At 43.2% G+C, this 22815-nt stretch overlaps 1 protein-coding gene across 1 annotated transcript in view; it reads right to left on the bottom strand.

Moving 5' to 3' along the window:
• The window catches only part of F9 (coagulation factor IX), a 187885-nt gene that overhangs the window by 106990 nt on the left and 58080 nt on the right, over positions 1-22815 (bottom strand). The window contains exon 3 of the mRNA XM_073543575.1: positions 5443-5467. Coding sequence (XP_073399676.1) covers positions 5443-5467 — 25 coding nt within the window. The remainder of the gene's footprint in view (positions 1-5442; positions 5468-22815) is intronic.

The raw sequence follows: 22815 nt of genomic DNA, 5'->3' as shown, positions 1-22815 counted from the left end.
CAAGCAAGGCCGGATACATCGGCACGGTCGGGAGACAGTGCATTTCATTCCTACGCAACAGAGCCAGAGACATTGTCCACGACTTATAACGCCGGCAGGAGATATTCCAGCCTCACTCCAACAAGAACCTCAAGCTATAAGTTATCTCTTTCATACATTCCCTCTTTCCCCCAAATATTGTGTTTTTGTGCAAATTCTGTTGTTGCGCTCAGTGTTCCTGGGCCATTTTGTTGTTGATTTCATCTCCCTGTGTGGAGTATCCCTTGTACCTTAATAACCTGTTCAAAGTAAACTTTGTTAACCCCTTCTCTGCATCCAACGAACTTCACTTCCGGTACCTTTACATTGTGACTCCACAACATCACCTGCAGGCTATACCCGGATGTTGAGACTACTGTGAAGAAAGTTAAGGTATCCTGTTCTGAGATCTGTATAAAGGGGTAATCTTATATAGGGTCTGGGGTGTGACTTGGTCTAAGGTCTGTATAACTGGATTCTGTATGATGGGATTTATAAAGATGGGATCAATATTTATGGGGGTTCTTATGTGTGGTTTATTTAATTAGAGGGTCTGGTGTTCAATGTTGGCGTGGATGTCAATCTTGAAAAATGTAAGCTTATAGGTTTTAAGTATTAGATTCTGGAAATGGGGAGTTGATCCAGGGAACTAGTCTGATTGCCACATATGGAGTCAAAAAGGAATCTGCCACTGGATTGCAGCTGTGTAATCTAAGAGCAGCATGCTGTAGGGAAAGAGACCCCAATTCCAGCAATGTGTCACTTACTGGTCTGCTACATGCAGTTTTGATACAATCACTGTTTTCTCTGCTACAGGTTTGGCAGTGCTCTGAATGCTGAGCTCTGTATAACCCCACCCACAGCGCTGACTACACGGCACAAAACAACTAGTCCTGTATTAATAATCTCCTGCTGATAAAACACTGATTTTATTCAAACTACAACAAGCAGTCCAGTAAGTGACACATCTCTAGAATCAAGGTCTTTGCCCTTACATTTATGCTGATCTCAGGTTAAATAGCTAACAGACGCCCTTTAAGAAGTGGTAATTAGAATCTGACTCTTGGGATTTTTATGTTTCCCTGGATCAACACATTAAAGGGAACCTGTCACTACATTTTTCAGCTATAAGCTGCGGCCGCTGCCTTTCGGGGCTTATCTACAGCATTGAAAGATAAGAAAAAACAAGTTTTATTATACTCACCCGGGGGAGGTCCGGTTCACTGGGCCTCTCTGACCTTTCCCGATGCCTGTGCACTGCAGTACTTGGCTCTGCCCTCAAAAGGGCAGATCAGTACACCTGTGCAGGAGCCATGAGACAAAGCAAGGAAGATGACAACATCGCATGAAGATGGGAGGGGTCGGATGCAGACCTGCGACAGCCATCGAACCGGACAGCCCCCCCCCCCCCCCCCCCCGTGAGTATAATAAAACTTGTTTTTCTTATCTTTCAGATTAGATAGGGGGCTTGTCTACAGAATTATAGATTGCTGAAACACAGAAAAACACAGTCAAACAAAGGTATAACAATACTGTTGTAAAGAACTAACAGTAGACAGCAAGTGCTAGTAAAAAGATGATAAAAAGGGTATTTGGTTGATATGTTTTTTGCAAAAAATGTATAATAAGCTGCTCTACCAAATGACAAGGTAACCCATATGAGAGCAGTCCCTAACTGATGTATTTAAAAACCTGATCATGTGTATAGTACCTATATGAGCAGGATTCAGACAGGTAATGTCCAATGTGGACACGCTGCAGAAGATGGCCCTTGTGTGCATGGCCCACAAGGGAGGAGTGGAAAACCTCCCTAATCTTGCAAAAACAAAAAAACAATTAAATACAAACACATGGGCCATGCACACAGTGAACAAGTCTGTAGTGCAGTGTTCACACCACCAAGACACTGAAACACAGAAAAACACAGTAAAGCAAACATATAAAAATACTCTGTTGTAAAGAAGTAACAGTAAAGAGCAGGTGCTAGTAAAAAAGATGATAAAAAACAGGGTATTTGGCTGATCTACAGCATTCTATAATGCTCTAGATAAGCCCCCGATCTAACCTGAAAGATAAGAAAAAAACAGTTTTATTATACTCACCCGGTGGTGGTCCGGTCCACTGGGCCTCTCTGACCTTTCGCGGTGCCTGCGCCCTGCAGTACTTGGCTCTACCCTCAAAAGGGCAGATCAGTACGCCTGCGCAGGAGCCACGACACGAAGCAAGGAAGATAACAACATTGCATGACAATGGGAGGCGCCGGACCCAGACCTGCGACGCCCATCGGACTGGACCGCCCACCGGGTGAGTATAATAAAACTTGTTTTTCCTATCTTTCAGGTTAGATTGGGGGCTTATCTACAGAATTATAGAATGCTGTAGATAAGCCCTGAAAGGCTGTGGCCGCAGCTTATAGCTGAAAAACAAGGTAACAGGTTCCCTTTAAGGTATAAGCTGAACTTGATGAATTTGCATCTTATTTCAATCTTAAAACTATGAAATAGTGATTTATATAAATTTTGGAAATTTCTTGTATGTATTGGTTTAGGTTTAGGGTCTGGAACGTAGTCTGAATTTATAAGGGGCTAGTGTGTGGCCTGAATCGACAGAATTCTGTGGTATTTGGGCTGTGATTAAGAGGGTCATACAGTTGTGGCCAAAAGTATTGACACCCCTGCAATTCTGTCAGATAATACTCTGTTTCTTCCTGAAAATGATTGCAAACACAAATTCTTTGGTATTATTATCTTCATTTAATTTGTCTTAAATGAAAAAAACACAAAAAGAATTGTCCTAAAGCCAAATGGGTTATAATTCCACACCAAACATAAAAAACAGGGTGGACAAAAGTATTGGCACTGTTCGAAAAATCATGTGATGCTTCTCTAATTTGTGTAATTAACAGCACCTGTAACTTACCTGTGGCACCTAACAGGTGTTGGCAATAACTAAATCACACTTGCAGCCAGTTGACATGGATTAAAGTTGACTCAACCTCTGTCTTGTGTCCTTGTGTGTACCACATTGAGCATGGACAAAAGAAAGAAGACCAAAGAACTGTCTGAGGACTTGAGAAACCAAATTGTGAGGAAGCATGAGCAATCTCAAGGCTACAAGTCCATCTCCAAAGACCTGAATGTTCCTGTGTCTACCGTGCGCAGTGTCATCAAGAAGTTTAAAGCCCATGGCACTGTGGCTAACCTCCCTAGATGTGGACGGAAAAGAAAAATTGACAAGAGATTTCAACGCAAGATTGTGCGGATGTTGGATAAAGAACCTTGACTAACATCCAAACAAGTTCAAGCTGCCCTGCAGTCCGAGGGTACAACAGTGTCAACCCGTACTATCCGTCGGCGTCTGAATGAAAAGGGACTGTATGGTAGGAGACCCAGGAAGACCCCACTTCTTACCCCGAGACATAAAAAAGCCAGGCTGGAGTTTGTCAAAACTTACCTGAAAAAGCCTAAAACGTTTTGGAAGAATGATCTCTGGTCAGATGAGACAAAAGTAGAGCTTTTTGGGCAAAGGCATCAACATAGAGTTTACAGGATAAAAAAAGAGGCATTCAAAGAAAAGAACCCGGTCCCTACAGTCAAACATGGCGGAGGTTCCCTGATGTTTTGGGGTTGCTTTGCTGCCTCTGGCACTGGACTGCTTGACCGTGTTCATGGCATTATGAAGTCTGAAGACTACCAACAAATTTTGCAGCATAATGTAGGGCCCAGTGTGAGAAAGCTGGGTCTCCCTCAGAGGTCATGGGTCTTCCAGCAGGACAATGACCCAAAACACACTTCAAAAAGCACTAGAAAATGGTTTGAGAGAAAGCACTGGAGACTTCTAAGGAGGCCAGCAATGAGTCCAGTCCTGAATCCCATAGAACACCTGTGGAGAGATCTAAAAATGGCAGTTTGGAGAAGGCACCCTTCAAATATCAGGGACCTGGAGCAGTTTGCCAAAGAAGAATGGTCTAAAATTCCAGCAGAGCATTGTAAGAAACTCATTGATGGTTACCAGAAGCGGTTGGTCGCAGTTATTTTGACCAAAGGTTGTGCAACCAAGTATTAAGCTGAGGGTGCCAATACTTTTGTCTGGCCCATTTTTGGAGTTTTGTGTGAAATGATCAATGTTTTGGTTTTTGCTTCATTCTCTTTTGTGTTTTTTCATTTAAGACAAATTAAATGAAGATAATAATACCAAAGAATTTGTGTTTGCAATCATTTTCAGGAAGAAACTGAGTATTATCTGTCAGAATTGCAGGGGTGTCAATACTTTTGGCCACAACTGTATATACAGTATTATTCATTATTAAAATACTGTAAGTTGGGGGTTTATACCTTTTATAAAATCTCCATATGACTGGTAAAAGTAGGAAAGAGTGAGAATGTTGCAAGTGCGGTAGGTCAGCTGTGGTACTATATGAAGCACTTTACTATTCCTTTCCTTCATATTTCAAGAAGTTTCCAAAGTGTTTCTTACAAGATGCTTGCGTGCTTAAGGGGGCTGTCTGGTCTGAAATTATAAGACTGCATGGCTGTGCAGTGGGTGCGGCCTAACTCCATACACTTGTATATCTGCCTAGTGATTCTGTCGTCCAGTGGGCGTGGCCATCCTGTGGGCACGGCCTCACTCCATACACTTGTATACTCATATAGTGATTCTGTCATCTTGTGGGCACGGCCTCACTCCATACACTTGTATACCCGTCTAATGATTCTGTCATCTTGTGGGCACGGCCTCACTCCATACACTTGAAGACCCGTCTAGTGACTCTGTTATCCTGTGGACATGGCTGTCCAGTGGGTGCGGCCGCACTCCATACATTTGTATACCCATCTAGTGATTTTGTCATCCAATGGGCGTGGTCAACCTGTGGGTGCGGCCTCACTCCATACACTTGTATACCTGTCTAGTGATTCTGTCATACCATGGGCGTGGTCTCATTCTATGCAAGTGTATGGAGCCAGGCCGCACCCACTAGTCAGGTTCTGGCAGGGATTATGTATAACACCTACGTACCCACCGGTCTTTGCTCAGAAACCGGTGAATCCTCGCAGTGCACAGTGAGTGCGCTGTGGGGGAATTCATAAGTCTGCAGTTACACAGAGTGACTGCAGATTAGTCATTTTGGGCCCGACAACTCCATTAACTTACAAAGAGGTTAATATATTCTATGCAATAATTTACTTTTTAGGATAGTTCAGACATCAGTATGCAGCCATGTTGTCCGCCTCACTGGTGGTGTGTGAGAACCTTTATCTCATTACAGCAGCTGGGCTGTTGCTGCAGATATACATTTTAATTACAGTATTTTCTGCATGGAAATAATTAAACAAATAAGCCAGTATTAATATGAATGCAATGTAATGTTCTATAATTTCTAGAAATAAAAGAAGCTGTGTAAATGTGAATGGAAATATATCTTACCAATGTACTGCTTCCAAAATTCGATCTGAGGAGAAGAAAAAAAAATGTTCTGTTAATGAAAATATGTCATTGGGTGTAATTTTATGATATAATTTTGCTTTCTTGGGGGACTTTTTCATGTTTGTCCATATGCATACAGTAGATATAGATATATATACTCATATATAGACAAAAAAGAACACAGCAGCACATGTGCATGAATCTAGGCCATGTGAAAACACATCAAAACATTAAAAACACTCAATTTAGATTAAACTTCTCAAAAATGTTTTTAATTTTTTTAACTTACAGTAATAGATGAAAAATGAAAGTTCTTAGTGCACAAATTGGCCAATTCATGTATGCCCATCACCCACGGCAAGGTGACCTCCCTCTCATGGGTCCCTGCTCTACACTATAAGCCACTTCTGGGCCACCAGCCTACAATTTTGGACAAACATGTCATGCAAGCAGGAGCCGAGTGTCATGCTACTTTTCTACGAGCCTCTCACACAGAGAGGATGGGAGTACAGCTGCGGAGGAGGTGGAGAAATGAATTTCTCCATCTCCTCCATTGGCGGCATATATTAAACACCCTCAGATCAAAATGTCTAAATGTTTACTTTAAGGTTCATACTGTTATTTAAAATTAGTAATTCTTATCCAACCAGTTGAGGACTCCAGAAAAATATTTTATTATTATTATTATGCATTTATATAGCGCCATTTATTCCATGGCGCTTTACTTGTGAAAAGGGGAAATATAGACAAGTATAATAAACATGTGTAAGACAAGGGACACACAAGTACATAAGGAGAGGGGACCGTGCCCGCGAGGGCTCACAGTCTACAGGGATGGGTGAGGATACAGTAGGAGAGGGTAGAGCAGGTCGTGCGGTGGTTCAGTAGACCGAGGATCATTGCAGGCTATAGGCTTGTCGGAACAGGTGGGTCTTCAGGTTCTTCTTGAAGGTTTCCGTTGATGGTGAGAGTCTGATGTGTTACGGCAGAGAGTTCCAGAGTATGGGAAAAGCATGGGAGAAGTCTTGTATGTGGTTGTGGGAAGAAGAGATGAGGGGGGAGTAGAGAAGGAGATCTTGAGATGATCGAAGGTTGCGTGCGGGTAGGTACCTAGAGACCATGTAACAGATGTATGGAGGAGACAGGTTGTGGATGGCTTTGTATGTCATGGTTAGGGTTTTAAATTGAATCCTCTGGGCAATAGGAAGCCAGTGAAGGGCCTGGCATAGGAGGGAGGCTGGGGAATAGCAGGGAGACAGGTGGATTAGTCGGGCAGCAGAGTGTAGGATGGACTGGAGGGGAGCCAGAGTGCTAGAGGGGAGGCCAGAGAGTAGGAGGTTGCAGTAGTCGAGGCGGGAGATGATAAGAGCATGCACTAGTGTTTTTGTGGTTTCGTGGTTGAGGAATGAGCGGATCTGGGAAATATTTTTGAGTTTGAGGCAGCAGGAGGAGGCGAGGGCTTGGATATGTGGTTTGAAAGAGAGCGCAGAGTCGAGGATCACCCCAAGGCACCGAGCGTGCGGGACTGGGTAAAGAAAGCAGCCATTGACATTGATGGATAGATCTGGTGGAGGGGTAGAGTGAGATGGGGAAAGATGATGAATTCTGTTTTGTCCATGTTCAGTTTGAGAAAGCGAGCAGAGAAGAAGGCTGAGATAGCAGACAGACATTGTGGGATTTCAGTCAGTAAGGAGGCGAGGTTGGGTCCAGATAGGTAGATCTGCGTGTCATCGGCATAGAGGTGATACTGCAAACCGTTTTATAATTTTTTATAATTTTTTATGATGTGTAATGATTTTGTATTGTTTATTGGGATATGATATGGTATTTATGACTGTGGATGTCCCTAATTTTATATTTCTTATTTTTCCAGAAGCACCACTACTTGCCACTATCTGACACGAGTTATATTCACCTTAGGAAAACATAACAGCATGGATGATATATAATTTTTTCTTTAGTTATGTAATTTATTTAAAAAAAAATCAATTTTTTTGAGAATTTAATAATTAATTTTTTGTCACTAAAATACTAGATTGTTGGCCAATGAACATATTTGGATTGAATTGGGACTTTGGGAACAAACAATAAATAAAAAGTAAAAGATATTTTTTCCCTTTATTTCTTTGAAGTGCATATGATTGCCGGTACAATGGTGCAACTACCTTTTAGTTGTTACATTTGTGACATTTTGACCCGGAGGGATCAACTGTAACATTTGGGCATTATTTAACTCCTGGAGACAGCCTGAGTAAGGTGTCGTCCGGTGCATCAGGGTAGATTTTAGCACTTATGAAGTTTGGGAGGCATTGAATATATTGCACAAAATCTCTAAATAAGTCTCTATATGAATGTCAGGATGTAAGAGGGATAATGGAATTGACCTTTAAAAATACGCTAGCGAGTACTTGGAATTTGGTATAAAATGTGGAGTATTCAAAATTTATCCCAAATAATTTGGCAGTATTATGTGCTATGTGCAATGAGCGCTTGTAATATGTTAAAGAATTTGATGTATCGCCGTTATGAAATATTTTTTTTATATGCCACAACCAATATGGCGATATAGTGCACTAAATGCGCATGCGCAGACCGGTAAATGCCACACAAGTTATGCGATTGGCCAGGAGTCTATTACTCAGTGATGATGCGCTTGGGCATGCGCAATGAGTGTAATGGTACGCTGTATAGCGTTAATGGCATCCTCCATGAGGAGACATGTGATCCCCGGGTAGTAAGATAAAATATAATATGAAATTGATTAATGGGCTAGACCAATGGTTCCCAAACTCCAGTCCTCACAGACACCAACAGGTCATGTTTTCAGGATTTCCATAGTGTTACACATGTGAGAGAATTCCTGATGTCTTGATGTTACTTCCATCACCTGTGAAATACTAAGGAAATCCTAAAAACGTGACATGTTGGGGGCCGTGAGGACTGGAGTTTGGGAAACACTGGGCTAGACAGTAACTGAACGATTGTAATAACAAGTAATCAATGTATTGTTTTTACATGAGCACCGAGCACTTTGGCACTTATGCACTTATATGTGATGTATGAACTATATGAAATTGAACTATGCAATAACGCACTTTAATGATTTTGTAATATAATGTGATGTAATGCACTTTTATGAATGTATGATGTGATTAGTTGCAATTAAGGATTGTTAACTTAAGATACCTATAATTATGCACTCTTTTATGATACCCACTGCTTGAGAAAGGCTCAGTCAGAGCTGAAACATCGCCCAGACATGTGGGTTAAATAAATCCTGCACGCTTTTTCAACTAAAAATATGGAGTGCTACCTTCGTTTTTGAATCTGTATGTATTTGGGGCAATCAGTGGACAGTTTGCCTGGGGGCTTTACCCCTGAAGATAAGTAATTGTGCTGTTCCTTTTTCTGATTGCTATATACAGTATGTATATATATCTATGTGTGTATATACAGTATATATATATATATATATATATGTATATATACAGGGGTTGGACAAAATAATGGAAACACCTAACGTTTTGGCATCTTAATCTTCGAACATGTTATAAACATGCAAACCGTGACATATGGTAATGTTTTGTAGTTGATTATTTGCATGTGATATGTGTATGTAAATTAACTGTTTTGTAGAATTGTAAGAACATTGATGAGAACCTGATACCAATGGCAGACCTCTCGGATTTTCAAAGAGACCAAATTGTTAGTGCTCGTATGGCAGGCGCTAGTGTAACAGAAAGTGCTCGAATGCTTGGCGTGTCAAAAGGTACCAAAGTAATGACTGCGTTTGAAAGAGAAGAAAAAACGTCTGCAGCAAAGCACAGGTCCGGCCGAAAGTCGAAGCTGACAGAGAGACCGTCGGACTCTAAAGCGAATTGTGAGAGAGGATCGCAAGACCATGGCTCCGAAAATCACTGCTGAGCTCAATGAACACCTACAGAACTCAGTTTCCATGAAAACTGTTCGTCGGGAGCTGCACAAACCTGGATTCCATGGAAGAGCTGCAATTAGAAAACCGCTGCTCTCAATGACAAATGTTTCCAAGCGTTTAGAGTGGTGTAGAAACCTCCAGAATTGGTCCCTCGAGCAGTGGAAACGTGATACTCTCAGATGAATCATCGTTTACCCTATTTCTGACCTCCGGCCGAGTGTCCGTTTGGAGACAGCCAAAAGAAGCATTCCATCCAGACTGCCTTCTCCCAACCATAAAACATGGCGGAGGTTCTGTGATGATCTGGGGTGCAATTTCGTGGAGATCCACTGGGCCAATAATATCCCTTCATGGAAGAATTAACAGCTGAGATTATTTAGGCATTTTGGGTGACCAAGTGCATCCTACGGTTCGAGCACTGTTCCTGGAAGGGAACACCATCTTTCAGGATGATAATGCACCAATTCATACAGCTAGAATCATTAAAGCATGGCACGAGGAACATTGTAATGAAGTTGAGCATCTCATCTGGCCCCCACAATCCCCAGGCCTCAACATTATTGAGCATTTATGGTCGATTTTAGAGATTCAAGTTAGACGTCAATTTCCGCCGCCATCGTCGCTCAAAAACTGGAGGGTGTTTTAACTGAAGAATGGGCTAAAATTCCTTTGGAAAGAATTCATACCTTGTATGAATCCATACCTTGGAGAATTGAGGCTGTAATCGCTGCAAAAGGTGAACCTACACCATATTAAACTACCTTTTGTTGATGTTTCCAGGTGTTTCCATTATTTTGTCCAACCCCTGTATATATATATATATATATATATATATATATATATATATACACAGCTCTGGCAAAAATTAAAAGACCACTGAAAAATTTTCATTTTGTCTGATTTTTCTCTTTATAGGTATATTTTTGAGTAAAATGGAACTTATTATTTTATCATATAGACTACTGACAACTTCTTCGAATTTCCAAGCACTAAATTTTGTATTTATTTTCAGAAAATGGGAAATGGTCAAAATAACAAAAAATGCAGTGCTTGCAGACCTCAAATAATGCTAAGCAAACAAGTTCATAATCATTTAGAAACAACAATACTATTGCTTTAACTCAGGAAGAGTTCAGAAATCAATATATTGTGGAATAAGCATGATTTTTAATCACAGCTTTCATGCGTCTTGGCATGCTTTCCACCAGTCTTTTACACTGCTTCTGGTGCAAAAATTGAAGCAGTTCTACTTTGTTTGATGACTTGTGACTATCCATCTTCCTCTTGATTACATTCCAGAGGTTTTCAATGGGGTTCAGGTCTGGAGAATGGACTGCCCATGACAGGGTTTTGATGTGATGGTCTCTTAATTTTTTCCAGAGCTGTATATATCTATACGGTATATACACTGCTCAAAAAAATAAAGGGAACACATCCTAGATATCACTGAATGAAATATTCCAGTTTCAAATCTTTATTCATTACACATGTAATGCATTGAGAGCAATAGAACATAAAAATGATTATTGTAAATTAAAATTAAGATACCATGAAGTGTGATTGACTTGGAGTTACATTGTTTTGTTTAAGTGTTCCCTTTATTTTTTAGAGCAGTATATATATATATATACCGTATATCTACCTATTCTATTTGTCTTTACTGTATGTAAACCAGGCAGATGTATTACCGGCTTTTCTTCTATCTATCTATCTATCTATCTATCTATCTATCTATCTATCTATCTATCTATCTATCTTTACTGTAGCCCCACATGAATTGCCGGCTTTTCAAAGGACACCGGTTCGTAAAAATCGGACAGCACTCGCATGGTGTAAGTGCTGTGCAATTCTTTTCTCACACACATTGACTTCTAATGCGGGATGCGATCTGAATACCGATTTACAATCGCAGCTTATCCGAGCTGGAAAAAAAGCGCAGATGAAGACATAATGATTAGAGTTGAGTGAAACGGGTCGGTCAAATTCATAAGTCGCTGACTTTCGCTGAAGTCGGGTTTCAAGAAACGAAACCCGACCATAGCGTGAGGTCGGCCACGAGGTCGGCGACCAGAGCGCCAAAGTCGCGTTTCAAATGATGCTTCCAGCGCCCTTTTTCAGCCAATGATGGAGGACGCACACTGTGGGCAACACGATGACATGGGCAGCGGTTACCACCATCTTTGAGAAGGGCATGCAAGTGATTGGCTGGCTTTGTGTGGCGTCACAGGGGCTATAAAAGGGCGTACACGCCGACCGCCATCATACTTTTGCTGATCTTAGCATTAGGGAGAGGTTGCTGCTGCTGCTGATACTGAATAAGGGAGAGCGTTAGGCAGGGAAGAAGAAAAAAAAACTGCTTCTGCTGTTAGCGATTTCCACTTACAACAAAACACTTTGTGTGCAGTGACAGGGGAGGCTATATTTTTGTGCATCAGCTCTGTTGGTTATTAGGCTGCCTTTTAAGGCTCCCTGATAGCTGCATTGCTGTTTGCACACTGCTGTCCAAACTGCTTTTTTAAAAGCAAAAATACTTTTCTTCCTCTTTTCTGCACAGTTACCAAGCGTTCATTTTTCCACACTTTTGTGTGCAGCAGTCCTGCTTATTAGGCTGCCTGCTGCCATACTTGGACTGAGAGCATCATTGTCAGCCTCCTAAAATCTCTAGGGAGCTTCCAATTCTCCCCAATACTATATACACCTTGTACTTTGTCATACACCAGCCAATTTCAGCCTGTTAAATTGAGGTGTAATCTATAGTAGGCCTGAGATAATAGTTCAGCCTCCTAAAATCTCTAGCGAGCTTCCAATTCTCCCCAATACTATATACACACCTTGTGCCTGGTTATACACCTGCCTATTTCAGCCTGTTAAATTGAGGTGTAATCTATAGTGGGCCTGAGATAATAGTTCAGCCTCCTAAAATCTCTAGGGAGATTCAAATTCTCCCCAATACTATATACACCTTGTACCTTGTTTTACAGTACCATATAGCTGGTGGCATTTTGTGTACATTTTTCCAAAAATGAGGAAGTATGGTGGAAGAGGCCGTGGAAGTGGGCGGGGGTTGCCAGCTGATACTGATGGTGGTGGTGCATCTGCTGGTAGTGGCAAAGGCACAATAGCACCTAAGGCAGGAGGTGTTGAGCCTGCGTCATCGTCTGGCTCCACAAGGCCTCGAAGACTCTCTTTTCTGGGAGTAGGTAAACTGCTTTTAAGGCCGGAGCTTACATTGCTGACACAGCCTCCAGCTCTATCACCTCCTCTTCTGAAGTTTCAAAAAATAAAAGCACTGAGTCGTCAGTGGAGGCTCCTGGTCAGGAACAACACCTTTCCTTGGGTCCTTCACCCCTACCAAAAGTGAAGGATGTGGCAGGCCACACTACAGATTACTCCATGGAGCTGTTTTCACATACCATGCCTGGGTTATCAAGTCAAATCGTGAATTCCCCAGTCCAAGATGAATCTGACATGGAGTGCACTGATGCACAGCCACTCCTAGATTTTTCTGCTGGTACATTCACTCAGAGCACTACATTGTCCTCGCAGTGTACTGAGCCAGAATCTGACCCTGATGAAACTCAGGTGCCCCTTCCCGCATACTATACCACCTTACACGGTGACACAGAGGAAGGTGCACATGAAATTGAAGAGGAGGTGATGGATGACCCAGTTGTTGACCCATATTGGCATCCATTGGGGGAAGAGGGTGCTGCTGCCAATAGCTCAGAAGAGGAGGAGGAGGATCCGCAGCAGGTATCGACATCGCAACAGCTGTTATCTGGCAGCTCGTAGCAGTCCAAAAACGGTTTGCAAAAACCAAAAGAGTTGCAGGAAAGCTTGGCCAGATGGTCAAATTAGCACAGCGTGCAAGGCCTCAAAATGTCTTCCATAGTTGGAAGAGTGCAGTGTGGCACTTTTTTGAACAAAATCCTAATGATCAGGCAAAGGTTATCTGTAAGAAGTGCGCAAAGACCTTTAGCCGAGGGAAAAATCTGAGAAATTTGAATACCAGTTGCATGCTTAGACATTTAACCACCATGCACTGCAAGCGTGGACGGACTACCAAACCTCAAGTACCACCCACACAGCTTTTACCATAAAGTGAGACTAGGGACTTTTTTTTTTTAAGTGGCGGAGGAATACAGTGTGGAAGGATACCTACCTTCCGTCATTGGATTCCTGCAGCCCGTAGAGAGCGGCAGCATCAGCTGATGCTGCAGTTCTCTACCCAAGATCGTCATGGGACACACTCGTGGACTGCTTCGGATCATGGGTGAGTATTTTTGTGGTTTGTTATGTTAATATTTATTCCGTAGAAGACAATGGCTTCGGGGAACAATGTGAAAAGTATTGGTAAGTATGTTACTCTATGTTATATGTACTGTATGTCTATGTATGTATTGTATGAATGTATTGTATGTAGCATGCATGTAGTATGTATGTAGTATGTATGTAGCATGTATGTAGCATGTATCATGCATGTAGTATGTATGTAGCATGTAGTATGTATGTAGTATATATGTAGTATGTATGTATGTAGCATGTAGTATGTATGTAGCATGCATGTAGTATGTATGTAGTATATATGTGGTATGTATGTAGCATGTAGTATGTATGTAGCATGCATGTAGTATGTATGTAGCATGTAGTATGTATGTAGCATGCATGTAGTATATATGTAGTATGTATGTAGCATGTAGTATGTATGTAGCATGTAGTATGTATGTAGCATGCATGTAGTATATATGTAGTATGTATGTAGTATATATGTAGCATGTAGTATGTATGTAGCATGCATGTAGTATGTATGTAGCATGTAGTATGTATGTAGCATGCATGTAGTATATATGTAGTATGTATGTAGCATGTAGTATGTATGTAGCATGCATGTAGTATGTATGTAGTATGTATGTAGCATGTAGTATGTATGTAGCATGCATGTAGCATGTAGTATGTATGTAGCATGCATGTAGTATATATGTGGTATGTATGTAGCATGTAGTATGTATGTAGCATGCATGTAGTATGTATGTAGTATGTATGTAGCATGTAGTATGTATGTAGCATGCATGTAGCATGTAGTATGTATGTAGCATGCATGTAGTATATATGTAGTATGTATGTAGCATGTAGTATGTATGTAGCATGCATGTGGTATGTATGTAGTATGTATGAAGCATGTAGTATGTATGTAGTATGTATGTAGCATGTAGTATGTATGTAGCATGCATGTAGTATATATGTAGTATGTATGTAGCATGTAGTATGTATGTAGCATGCATGTAGTATGTATGTATTATGTATGTAGCATGCATGTAGCATGTAGTATGTATGTATCATGCATGTAGTATATATGTGGTATGTATGTAGCATGTAGTATGTATGTAGCATGCATGTAGTATGTATGTAGTATGTATGTAGCATGTAGTATGTATGTAGCATGCATGTAGTATGTATGTAGTATGTATGTAGCATGTAGTATGTATGTAGTATGTATGTAGCATGTAGTATGTATGTAGCATGCATGTAGTATATATGTAGTATGTATGTAGCATGTAGTATGTATGTAGCATGCATGTAGTATGTATGTAGTATGTATGTAGCATGTAGTATGTATGTAGCATGCATGTAGTATATATGTGGTATGTATGTAGCATGCATGTAGTATGTATGTAGTATGTATGTAGTATTTTTTTTTTTTTTTTAACATTTAACACATTAGCCGGATGATGGGACTACTACTGTCCCATCATTGGCTAATGTGTCAATCACTGTCATGGTAGCAGGCATCGCCCGATGGGACTTGTAGTCCCATCGGACGATGCCTGCACAGACCCCCGGACATCAGCACAGCCCCCCGGCAGGCCGGCACAGCCCCCCGGCAGGCCGGTACAGACCTCCACAGGGTGCACAGACCACCGGTAGGCCGGCACAGCCCCCCGGCAGGCCGGTACAGACCCCGGGCAGTCCACACAGCCCCCCGGCAGGCCGGTACAGCCCCCCGGCAGGCCAGCAGAGACCGCCGGAAGGCCCGAAATGACGGCGCATCATGATGCGCACACACCGCGCATCATGATGACGTCATTTCAGCTGTCAATCAACTTTGAACTTCCGATTCCGATGCCCGATATTGAAAAAATATCGGATGTCGGTATCGGAATTCCGATACAGCAAGTATCGGCCGATACCCGATACTTGCGGTATCGGAATGCTCAACTCTAGTTAACAGCGCTAGGAGTGCAGGCTCTGCAAACAGATACAGTGCTTAGTGCTTGCAGGAGAAATCCAGGGTGCCGCCGTCCTCCTCACACGGCGGCACCCTGGATTTCTCCTGCAGGCACTAAGCGCTGTATCTGTTTGCAGAGCCTGCACTCCTAGCACTGTTAACCCATTCCTGTAGCCCTGCTTTATCCAGTCACATTTATCTAATTCCAACCAGATAGACTCGTGTTCCAGCCTCTATATAATACCAGCAGCATAGACTTTGCTACCAGCAGAAACCTGGACCCATAGAAGCGAGTAATCGTGAAACGGCCGTTGTCCGGCACCTCCCTCCCCTAGCATTCCTCTACGTCCTGCATGTCCACACATTTGATGGAAAATATGTGAAATAAAGACTCACAGTTTTTCAGCTACATTGGTGAGTGCTGCATATTTCTTCTTTTTTTGCTTCACATAGACTTTGCTACCACCTAAGGATATCTATTACCCTATCGGTATCTTTTGCAGTTTTCTACCAAAAGAAACCAAAAAACCTTTCTGATGAAGGTCCGTTGTTGGACCGAAAATGTTCATACGATATGAGTCTATTTTTGTCTGGATGCTAAATAAAGAATATACTGCTTCTTCATTTTTGAGTGTCAAGTATATTTGTACATACATCTTGAGGCAGGCAAGGTAGTTAGTGATAACGGCCAGAATTTTGTTGCAGCCATAGCCCTTTCAAAACTCAGACACATACCTTGCCTGGCTCACACCTTGAACCTGGTGGTGCAGTGCTTCCTCAATAATTATCCGGAGTTAACAGCCCTGCTCTATAAGGTGCGAAGACTGTGCTCGCACATCCGCCGGTTGCCCGTACACTCCAGTCGTATGCAGAAGCTACAGCGATTGCTCCACCTTCCCAAGCACCGCCTAATTATCAACGTTGCAACAAGGTGGAACTCCACCCTGCACATGGTTCAGAGGCTGTGCGAACAGAGGCAGGCTGTAATGCATTTGTGGGAGGATACACGGGCAGACAGTTTGAGGGCAGACGTGGAGTTATCTGGTGTGCAGTGGTCGAAGCTGAAAGACCTCTGTACAGTCCTTCAGTGCTTTGAGGAATGCACACGGCTGGTAAGCGCAGACAACGCCATCATAAGCATGAGCATCCCACTTATGCGTCTGCTCATGCAAACTTTGACGCACATTAAGGAGCAGGCATCTGCAGCCAAGGAGGAAGAGGAGGAGGGAAGCCTTGATGACAGTCAGCCATTGTCTGCTCAGGGAACTCTCCTGGATGTGGTGGAGGAAGAAGAGGAAGAGAAGGAGGATGATGGGGATGATTATTTAGGGGAGGAGGATGCTTCTCAGGGGCAAGAGAAAATGTTGGCATCGCAAGGTCAGGTACAGGGTTTGTGCGTGACTGAAGGGATGTTGATTTGCCTGAAAGTGCTCCTCCACCCAGCACTCGCAGTGTATCATTGACACCTGGAACTTTGGCCCACATGTGTGATTATGCCTTGCAGATCCTAAAAAGGGACCCCCGCATTGCCAAAATGATGAACGATGACGACTACTGGTTGGCCAGCATCCTGGATCCATGCAATAAAGGCAAATTCCAAAACATCATGCCACAGGAGAACCTAGAGCTAATATTGGCTAACAAACAAGCAACTCTGGTAAACCATTTGTTTGAGGCATTCCCAGCACACAGCGGCAGTGATGGTTCTCCCATGAGCCGCAGGGGGGCAACATGGAAGAGGTATTCGTGGTGCCCACAGCCGAAGTGGCATTGGACACAGGGGTTTCATGACCATGTTGTGGACTGATCTTTCAAGTAGCGCTCATACGACTGGTAATACTGCATCGATTGAAAGTGACAGGAGACAGCAGTTGTCAACTATGGTTACAAACTACTTCTCCTCCCATATCGATGTTCTCCCTCACAGGTCATTCCCCTTTGACTATTGGGCTTGTAAACTGGACACCTGGCCTGAATTGGCACAATATGCCTTACAGGAGCTCGCTTGCCCTGTTGCTAGTGTGCTATCCGAAAGAGTCTTCAGTGCTGCTGGATCAATCCTGACAGAAAAAAGGACCCGTCTGTTGACCCAAAATGTTGATGATCTAACCTTCATTAAAATGAACCATGCATGGGTTTCAAAGGATTTTGTCCCACCTTCCCCTGCTGACACGTAGGTTGCCAGAAAAATTGGTCGCTTTTGTCCTCCTCTTCCTCGGACTTCTCCAGTTCCTGCATTTGCAGCTGCTGAATGTCCAACATCAACATATGCCATTTTTTCAACCTCCCTAGCTGGGCTGCCTCCTCCACCGTGCGAGTGCCGTTGCCCTGGACAGGTGGGTGGGCCCAATCTTGGCCGACGGCACTGGCACAGGGTTCCTCATAGTACAATCAAGTGTCTCTGATGGTGGGGGTGCACACCCGCCATCAGACACACCGCTGTACTATGAGGGACCCTGTGCCAGTACCGCCGTCCACGAGTGGGCCCCCCCTGCTTGCTCAGGGCCCCAGCACTTGCAATACTTACCTCTCCCTGCTCCACCGCTGTGTAGTATGGGCTGTTAAATCCTTCACTGGGACTGCCAATACAAATTTGGTGAACTGATAGATGATGGTTAAGACGTAGCTATGCCCTGTCGTGCTGGGCTCTATCTTCAGATGATCAATGGCTTCCATTTGTTATGGACGTCGACTCACAATGAGATGCAGTGGTGATTTATCATCAGCTTTCACTGTTTTCCTACTCACAGACGTGTGACATTCCTGCCCACATTTTTAAATGTGTCCTCTCATACCAATCCAATAGAATCGCCTACGGCCTGAGGCTTCTGTCTTTTGCACTCCAAAGTTACCTGACAGATCATGATAGGCAGTGAGGACAATGTCTACATCTCTCCCTGTGATCACAATTTGATGGAGATGAGTAACGGTGATGGGATCCACGGTACTGCGATTACAGCAAACCTTTCTTCACAAGAACTGTTTTCCCTGTCTCCACAGACAAAGTAATTGAGGGTCAGTATCGCCTCTCCCGGGAGTTTTTCCTGTGATTAGTAATTCCAAAATTTCTGCAATCACTCGACTTTCCGTCTGTACTTGTATCCATCTCGTTTCCTCTTGCGGTGAGTCTGGACTGTCTTACTGAGACTGAAATATATATGAAGATTGAAAAACACCCCAACAGTGTATACTGGTGTATGCTTCGAATACATTACCCTTTTTCTACTTTTTAGATTCTTGTCTAATCCATACTGAGGCTGTGAGTGTCTTTGTCGGACTCCGGAAATATACACGGAGATTTTTAATGTTTAAACTATGCTATATATACCTGGTATCCAGTGATACTGTACCCTTTCGCAACTTTCTACAATCTTGTAGAATCCATACTGGGCCTGAGACCGTCTGAGTCTGCCTCCTGATATATAGACATAGATTTTTAATGTGTAAACTATGCTACATATATACCTGTTAACCGGTGATACTATACCCTTTCTCAACTTTCTACAATCTTGTCGAATCCATACTGGGCCTGAGACTGTCTGAGTCTGCCTCCTGATTAGAGATGAGCGGTGTTCACGTCGACCTGTTCGCCAAGTTAAAATTCCAGCTGTTTTGGGCGGTGTTCGAGCTGTTCTTCGAACTTGAACACTTTGCTTAAAATTCGGCTGTTCGAGGTTCCGTTCGAGAATGGTTCGTTCACCAAAAGCGTAACTTTTTTTCACATTAATAATGGTTTTCAATGTTAATACACAGTTTCATGGCATAGTAGCAGTGTCTGGTAGCCAGCGGTGTAGTACACCTGTTAAGGAGCTACACCGTGTGTGTTTCTAATAATTTTTACTGCATCTTGTCCAGAAAATCCTTTTGGGCCTTGTAGCACTGTCTGCTACTCAGCAAAGGAGCCCACCCGTGAACCTAGCTATGCCACCTGTTTATGAAAGAACCAGTTTTTGACTGCATTTAGCCCAGTTAATACTTTGGGCCTAGTACCTGTGTCTACTGCTCAGCAGAGGAGCCCACCCGTGAACCTAGCTATGCCGCCTGTTTATGTAAGCACTTTCTGCTACTCAGCAGAGTTGCCCACCCGTAAACCAAGCTATACTGCCTGTTTATGTAAGAACTGCGTGCTACTCGGCAGAGGAGCCCAGCTGTTAAGCAAGCTACAGCACCTGTGGTTTGGACACTTAATTTTTTCACATTTTTTCTGGAATGCCAGTTAGGCCTAATTCCAGAATTCTGGTTGACCTGCACTTACTGGGAAATCCTCGTTCACGGGGAAGAATTGGAATCCCAGATCCCCATGACTAACGGGTTCAGCAGGTTATCCGCACGTGTAAGCGACACACGCTGGTCCTTTCAGTGTACCGCTCATGCAGCCCCGGACATGTAAGGGCATAACAGACCTGTTATTGCTCGATCTCGCGTGTCAGAGCCTCGCTTGTCCCTCTAGTAAGCTGGACGCGGACCACGGGGGCACACCGGAGTCTCGTTCGTTAACGGAATTAAGCTGACAAATCACTAGCACAACTAAAAACGGCCATGCACCACCACCCACAGAATCGACAAAGCTTTTTAATGTTTAAACTATGCTATATATACCTGGTATCTGGTGATACTGTACCCTTTCTGCCAGGAAGTCCTCCTCCACCCACCACTCTAAGTGTATCGTTGACACCTGGAACATTGGCCCACATGTGTGATTATTTCTTGTGGATCTTCTTTTTATATTGTGGTGTGATCCATCCTGAGCGTGTGAGAGTCTGTGGGTTACTCCTGCAATTTATATGTAGATTTAATAATTACCCCAACACTGTATACAGCTCTACGCTTGTGATACATTACCCATTTACTGCTTTTTATATTCTGATCTAATCCAAACTGACCAAGTGAGAGTCTGTTTCTGACTGTGTAAATAAATACTGAGATTGACAATGACCCCTACACTGTGTACAGCTGTATGCTTCAGATCCATTACCGTTTTACGGCTTTTTATATTGTGTTGTAATCCATACTGAGCCTGAGAGCGTCTGTGTCTGCCTCCTGAAATATATACGGAGATTTAGAATGTTTAAACTATACTATATATACCTGCTATCTGATGACACTGTACCCTTTTTCTACTTTTTATACTCTTGTCTAATCCATACTGAGCCTGTGAGCGTCTCTGTGTGACTCATGAAATATATAGGGAGATTGACAATTATCCTTTGACTGTATAGAGCTGTACACTTCTGATACAGTACCATATATCTGATGATATTTTGGGTACATTTTCTCCAGAATTTTGAAGTATGGTGGAAGAGGCCGCGGACGTGGGCATGGGGGGGCCACCTGGTACTGATGGTGGTGGTGCATCTGCTGGTAGTGGCAAAAGCACAATAGCAGCTAAGGCAGGAGGAGTTGAGCCTGCGTCATGGTTTGGCTCCGGAACGCCTGGAAGGCTACCTTTTCTGGGAGTAGGTTAACCGCTTTTAAAGCCGAAGCATCAGGAAATGGTTTTGGCTTACATTGTCGAAACAGACTCCAGCTAATATGCCCTCCTCTTCTGAAGTTTCAAAAAATGCAAGCACTGAGTCATCAAGTGCTGGCTCCTCGTCAGGAAGAACCCCTTTCCTTGTGTGCCGTCCACGACCCAGAGTACAGATGGAGGAGTTGGTCAGCCTGGAAACAAATTAGGAATTCTCTCTCTGCAGATAGGTAGTGTGACCTCCGTTCTAGCGCTTATCTGAGGTACTCGCAGTACTGAGTTCACTGAAGTTCCCCCTGTTGACTCTCTTTTGGAACTTTCTCATATGGTAGGCAGCCGTAGCCTTTTCTGTTATGATGAGTCACCGAAGTAGGAAAAAACAAAATACTAGCTAAGTCCAGAAAAACCAGAGAGGTTGGCAGCTATCGGATTGCAGACCCCTGAACCTATCCACAACAACTAGCAGTAGCCGTGGGGGGTTCCTACGGTGCCCTAGACCCCTCGATCACAGCCGGAGAACTACATAGCCTAAAGACAGAAAGGGGAAAAACTAAACTGCCATAGAGCAGACCCCAAAGCAATAGGCAGCCCCTAACATATAATGACGGTGAAGCAAGATGAAAACACTAACACAGATAGAAAGATAGGTTGAGTAAATGATGGGGCCCAAGCTAACTAAAATAGGACAGGATAGGAAATCTGCTGTCTGCCACACGCAAAAACCCTATCCAAAATGTGCCAACCGACTGATAGGAAAAACAGGCCCTGAAGTCGCTAGGCTTCAAAAGACTAAATCAGCACTCAGGTATATTCTGAAGACAGAACAAAAGATCAACAGATCAGAGACAAAAATGGAATTCAGCTCACCCCCGGCCGGGGATGGCAGAACTCCCAAAAAACAAGGCAAAACAAAAACAAAACTGAAGTGTACAAAGCAGAGCAGAAAAACTTAGCTTTGAGATGCAGGAATCAGACTGGTCTCCAAGAATCCAGCAGGATCACCAGCAAGGCAGAAGGGCGTCAGCTGCCTTATATCCAGTCCTCAATTCCAGTCACCCAGTCATCATCTAGCTGCCCAGGTGTTTGGTAATCAGCCTCACTACCTTCCTTCACCAGAGGAGGGAGTTCATCAGACCTCAACGGTGAAGGGAAAAATGAACTCACAACAGTCCCTCCCCCTTGAGGAGGGGTCACCGAACCCTCATCCATGCCAACAGGGCGATCCGGGTGAGCCCGATGAAAGGCACGCACCAATCTTTCGGCATGAATATCAGAGGCATAGACCTAGGAATTATCCTCCTGACCATAACCCTTCCACTTAACCAAATACTGGAGTCTCCGTCTAGCCAGACGGAAATCCAGTATCTTCTCTACCTCATATTCCATGTTACCTTCAACCAATACAGGGTCAGGAGGTGCCACCACAGGAACTACTGGTTCAACAAACCTCTTCAACAAGGACTTATGAAACACATTATGAATTTTAAATGTGACAGGAAGAGCCAACCGAAAAGAGACCGGATTAATAATCTCCAAAATCTTGTAAGGTCCAATAAATCTAGGCTTAAACTTAGGAGAAGCCACCTTCATAGCGATATTTTTTGATGACAACCAAACCATATCACCCACCTTAAACTGGGGACCAACGGTCCTACGCCGGTTGGAAAACCGCTGGGCCTTTTCCTGGGAGAGAGACAACTTATCCACTACTTGGTCCCAGATCTGGTGCATTCTCTCCACCACAGT

The sequence above is a fragment of the Dendrobates tinctorius genome, unplaced genomic scaffold (assembly GCF_039654945.1).
Source record: "Dendrobates tinctorius isolate UK_male_01 unplaced genomic scaffold, ASM3965494v1 ptg000133l, whole genome shotgun sequence".
Taxonomy (NCBI): Eukaryota; Metazoa; Chordata; class Amphibia; order Anura; family Dendrobatidae; genus Dendrobates; species Dendrobates tinctorius.
This window is presented reverse-complemented; position numbering and strand designations above follow the sequence as displayed.